The 5,513-nt window shown below is 62.5% G+C and overlaps 1 protein-coding gene across 1 annotated transcript in view; it reads left to right on the top strand.

Moving 5' to 3' along the window:
• GALNT9 (polypeptide N-acetylgalactosaminyltransferase 9) overlaps window positions 1–5,513 on the top strand; it is an 11,400-nt gene that overhangs the window by 1,026 nt on the left and 4,861 nt on the right. Inside the window, exon 3 of the mRNA XM_015567234.1 lies at window positions 205–322. Coding sequence (XP_015422720.1) covers window positions 205–322 — 118 coding nt within the window. The remainder of the gene's footprint in view (window positions 1–204; window positions 323–5,513) is intronic.

Below are 5,513 nucleotides of genomic sequence, written 5' to 3'. Positions count from 1 at the left end.
CGGGCGGGTCACCAGGCCCCGAGGGACGCAGAGACCAGCCGGTGGGGGGCCCCCGCCTCAGTCCTGGTGGCTGAGGGAGGCCAGGAGCCCAGGGGAGGGGGGTGAGGCGTGAGGTGTGAGGGCCTGGGGACAGCACGTGGGCCAGCAGGCACTGCAGGGCACTGGCCGGGCCCCGCCCCCTCATCCGCTGTCTGCCCCCGCCAGGACCCCCGCCATGATCGGCTGCTCCTTCGTGGTGGACCGGGAGTATTTCGGGGACATCGGCCTCCTGGACCCAGGCATGGAGGTGTATGGCGGCGAAAACATCGAGCTGGGCATGAGGGTAAGTGACCGCTGAGGAGGACGGCATGTGGGGCTGGCCTGGGGGGTCGGGCGGGTCGGCCAGAGAGCTGCGTGTCCCCCATTGGGACACGGAGCCCCCACTGAGAGTCCACGTACGAGCTCGATGGCACTGGGACGAGGAGGGTGGTGTCTGCTGAATATAATAAGAAAAGATTGCACATTTAGGTTAATTTTAATCATTTGAGCCATTTATTCATATATTTTTTTTTTCAGAGGGAGAGAGAGATTTAAACATCAATGATGAGAGAGAATCATGGATCGGCTGCCCCCTACTTGACCCACAACCTGGGCGTGTGCCCTGATCGGGAATCAAACCGGGACCTCCTGGTTCATAGGTTGATGCTCAACCACTGAGCCACACCAGCCGGGAGAGCCATTCATTCTCGCCGCGTCACGCTCAGGGGTGGGCAGCGAGGACGGCTGGGAATTCTAGAAGCTTGTCCCTTTGGCGCTGGGCGTTTGAACGGTCCTCGAGCTGTTTGTGTGTTTGTCTTCTTCGGATGTGGAAAGTCGGGGTGCAGAGGTGGATATGGGCACCCGAGTCCCCCTGGGTGGGGGGGCATGGGGGCAGCTTGGTTCAGGGGCCGGAGGTGCTGGGCCCACAGGATGGCACCTCGCCCGGCACGGGGCACCTCCGCCGTCCCCTCGGACTCCACCCTTGACCCAGCGAGGATGCGAGGCCCACAGTGCCCTCCTGCTCTCTGTCAAAGGGGGTGTGACTCGGGGTGGCGGGAGGACCGTGGCCTGAAGTCCTCTGGGGTCGCCGTCACCCACCGACTCTCAGGGGCTGTTCATGCGGCCGGTGTGGGGGCCGCCGCCTGCCCGGGGCCTCTGGGGCCTGCTGTGCCTGGGGGTGACCGGGGAGGTTGGGCTGCTCCGTAAATACCCCTGGAGGAAGCCCCAGGGACCTGGGCCACGCGGGCTCCCGGGCGTGGAGCTGTGGGTGAGCTCTGACTGGTGTGTGGCTCTTGTTTTGTGTGCTCTGTTTCTGGAGCTTCGTCTGTGGTTTTTTGTTGTTGTTGTTGTTTTGATTTTTGCCTGTGGCCGTTATTCACCAAAAAGACTATTTAAGGCAAGTTTTTAAAAATTTATATACAGTGTATTGAAGTGGCCCATTTCAAACCTCTTTGCTGTAGGCATTGAGGTTAAGCCTAGAGATCGGGTGACGATGGCTATAAATCTAATAGAATAACACTCACCCCCCTTTTCTTTGATTAATGTTCGATTACCGCGGCTGCACAGACTAAATGCCATTAAACAATCAGCTCCATTGCTGCCTGCCGTCAAATCCCCTTGAACCTTTTAAAACGATGCTTATAAATGTGTTTTCCTTTCTCTTTAAGCATTTCCATTGCCTGATATCATAGCAGGAATCCCCCCAAGTGCATGAAACAATCCCCGTGTGTCTGATAAAGTGATCGTTTGCCGAATCTCAGGTCCTTGGGGACATTTCAGGGCTGTTTGCAGCCGTATTTAAATCTCTGACATGACCCAGTTGTAAATCACAAATTTAGAGCCAGCCCGCAAGTACACATGTTAGCAGTGGAGTCGGGAGGTGAGTCCCACAGATTCTCCCCGATGCTGACTTCCCTCTGTCCAGCTTCAGCCCAGACCCCACTTTGCAACATGGAGACCAAACCAGGGTCACGGCACCTGGTCTTTTGCAAGATGCCCCCTCTTCAGACCCTTGGAGATGTCTGGTGACTGAGGTGATGCAGGTGCAGGTGCAGGAGCAGGAGCGGGTACAGGAGCAGGTGCAGGTGCAGGTGCAGGTGCAGGAGCAGGTGGAGGAGCAGGAGCAGGCGCAGGAGCAGGTGCAGGAGGAGGAGCAGGAGCAGGCGCAGGAGCAGGTGCAGGAGGAGGAGCAGGAGCAGGCGCAGGAGCAGGTGCAGGAGGAGGAGCAGGAGCAGGCGCAGGAGCAGGTGCAGGAGGAGGAGCAGGAGCAGGCGCAGGAGCAGGTGCAGGAGGAGGAGCAGGAGCAGGCGCAGGAGCAGGTGCAGGAGGAGGAGCAGGAGCAGGCGCAGGAGCAGGTGCAGGAGGAGGAGCAGGAGCAGGCGCAGGAGCAGGTGCAGGAGGAGGAGCAGGAGCAGGCGCAGGAGCAGGTGCAGGAGGAGGAGCAGGAGCAGGCGCAGGAGCAGGTGCAGGAGGAGGAGCAGGAGCAGGCGCAGGAGCAGGTGCAGGAGGAGGAGCAGGAGCAGGCGCAGGAGCAGGTGCAGGAGGAGGAGCAGGAGCAGGCGCAGGAGCAGGTGCAGGAGGAGGAGCAGGAGCAGGCGCAGGAGCAGGTGCAGGAGGAGGAGCAGGAGCAGGCGCAGGAGCAGGTGCAGGAGGAGGAGCAGGAGCAGGCGCAGGAGCAGGTGCAGGAGGAGGAGCAGGAGCAGGCGCAGGAGCAGGTGCAGGAGGAGGAGCAGGAGCAGGCGCAGGAGCAGGTGCAGGAGGAGGAGCAGGAGCAGGCGCAGGAGCAGGTGCAGGAGGAGGAGCAGGAGCAGGCGCAGGAGCAGGTGCAGGAGGAGGAGCAGGAGCAGGCGCAGGAGCAGGTGCAGGAGGAGGAGCAGGAGCAGGCGCAGGAGCAGGTGCAGGAGGAGGAGCAGGAGCAGGCGCAGGAGCAGGTGCAGGAGGAGGAGCAGGAGCAGGCGCAGGAGCAGGTGCAGGAGGAGGAGCAGGAGCAGGCGCAGGAGCAGGTGCAGGAGGAGGAGCAGGAGCAGGCGCAGGAGCAGGTGCAGGAGGAGGAGCAGGAGCAGGCGCAGGAGCAGGTGCAGGAGGAGGAGCAGGAGCAGGCGCAGGAGCAGGTGCAGGAGGAGGAGCAGGAGCAGGCGCAGGAGCAGGTGCAGGAGGAGGAGCAGGAGCAGGCGCAGGAGCAGGTGCAGGAGGAGGAGCAGGAGCAGGCGCAGGAGCAGGTGCAGGAGGAGGAGCAGGAGCAGGCGCAGGAGCAGGTGCAGGAGGAGGAGCAGGAGCAGGCGCAGGAGCAGGTGCAGGAGGAGGAGCAGGAGCAGGCGCAGGAGCAGGTGCAGGAGGAGGAGCAGGAGCAGGCGCAGGAGCAGGTGCAGGAGGAGGAGCAGGAGCAGGCGCAGGAGCAGGTGCAGGAGGAGGAGCAGGAGCAGGCGCAGGAGCAGGTGCAGGAGGAGGAGCAGGAGCAGGCGCAGGAGCAGGTGCAGGAGGAGGAGCAGGAGCAGGCGCAGGAGCAGGTGCAGGAGGAGGAGCAGGAGCAGGCGCAGGAGCAGGTGCAGGAGGAGGAGCAGGAGCAGGCGCAGGAGCAGGTGCAGGAGGAGGAGCAGGAGCAGGCGCAGGAGCAGGTGCAGGAGGAGGAGCAGGAGCAGGCGCAGGAGCAGGTGCAGGAGGAGGAGCAGGAGCAGGCGCAGGAGCAGGTGCAGGAGGAGGAGCAGGAGCAGGCGCAGGAGCAGGTGCAGGAGGAGGAGCAGGAGCAGGCGCAGGAGCAGGTGCAGGAGGAGGAGCAGGAGCAGGCGCAGGAGCAGGTGCAGGAGGAGGAGCAGGAGCAGGCGCAGGAGCAGGTGCAGGAGGAGGAGCAGGAGCAGGCGCAGGCGCAGGTGCAGGTGCAGATACAGGAGCGGGTGCAGGTGTAGATATGGATTAGGTTGGGGAATGCTGACATCAGTGTGGGAGCCTGGCATTCACTCATATCCGAAAGGCCTGTCTGACCTTGAACTCCAGCCAAGGGGACTGGCCCGCCCTGTCCTGAGGGTCAGTGGGTGGAGACTGACTGTGGGCACCTGGGGCCAGGTGCTCCCAGGCAGCTTGGAGAGGGGATCCATGCATTTTCCCCGCCCAAAAGCACCCCCCTCCCGCCTCTCTGATGCCTCCGACTGCCAGGCCCCCTCCTCCACCCCAGCTGGTGTCGGGAAGGGTGCAGCCAGGCCTCCCCTCGCTTCTGCAGATTCTTCCTCCTGCCTTTCCGGGACCTGCTCCCGTGCACAGGGGCCTCCAAGCTGCCGCCCCCGCCTCTGATCCGTCGTTAACACGGGCGCCCGCACGGCCCTTCTGATCGATGCAACCTAATTAGAGGAGTAATTCTGTGGTCTCGGGGCCAATGTCACTTCTCTGATTGTAGAAATGCCAACTGCTCGTCTCCTAATGAGGAGAGTCCTAGAGCCAATTAGGGGGAAATGAATCCATCCCGTCCGTCGGGTTAATAAAGGTCAAGACGAAACCAGGTGCTGAGCGTCCCGGTTAGGAGAGCCGGTGGGGAATGGGAAACCCTTTGCATCTCTGTTTCAACACATTCAGACTCCCTGCTCCCCCAGGGGTTGCAGGAAGCCCCCCTCCACCACCGAGGGCAATTGCTGCCCTTCCAACCGGCCCTTTGAGGGGCCACATTAGTGAGAGAACATCTGGGGCTGGGGGTCCTCCCCCTCCCGCGTGGATTCACAGGGGCCTGTCTTGCGAAAGCAAAAAACAGTGTTGTTACCCACCGAGGGAGCAGGGAGGGGTACCCACCTAGGGGGTCCCTACTTGGGAAGAGGGGCCCTGCATTCAGACAGCAGAGGGGTGGGGGCATGAGTGCCTCGGGCGGGTCCTAGACCTTTCTCCGTGCACAGTAGGGCAGCAGGGAGGGTGGGAGTGGACTGATGTCCCCTTCTAGTCTGCTTCTACTCTCAAATGGTCGGTCTGCCAGGTGAGGTGAGGGTGCATCCAGGGCCTCAGCCCAGGAGGCAAGGCTGGCCCACGGGGTGAGCCCCTCACCCGCCCAGCCTCCTCTCTACCTGATCAGGGGGATTGGGCCTCCGGAGGGGAGCAGTAGTGGCCACTCGAGGGAGGGCAGTGTCTGTCCACTTGAGTGTCTTGTGGGAAAGCCCGTGGTGTACATGCATCTCCCGAACATCCATGAAGACTTGCATTTGGAGCCTGTCCCACCCCCATGGAGGGTCCCTCTGTTGTTTGTATCCTGTCACGGGCAAGAGACGTGCAATTTGATAGCAAATGCCCAAGGGCAGCCTTGTCCCGGCTTTGGTAGACTGAACCCAAGGCCGAGGTTTCTCTTTGGCCATCGTCCTGGGACAAGCGCACAGGTGCCAGGCGTCCAGGTGCCCCCAGGGCAGGTGTGTCCTGGGGCCTGTGAGCAGCGGTGGAGCTGGGGAAGAGCTAGGGCTGTGGCCGGGGGCGTGGCCGGGGCGGGGCGGGGAGTGCTGGGAAAGACCGGGCGTGGCTGGGAAAGGCTG

This window comes from Myotis davidii, unplaced genomic scaffold (genome assembly GCF_000327345.1).
Source record: "Myotis davidii unplaced genomic scaffold, ASM32734v1 scaffold43, whole genome shotgun sequence".
Taxonomy (NCBI): Eukaryota; Metazoa; Chordata; class Mammalia; order Chiroptera; family Vespertilionidae; genus Myotis; species Myotis davidii.
The sequence above is the reverse complement of the archived record's forward strand: the minus strand, read 5'-3'. Positions and strand labels throughout refer to the sequence as shown.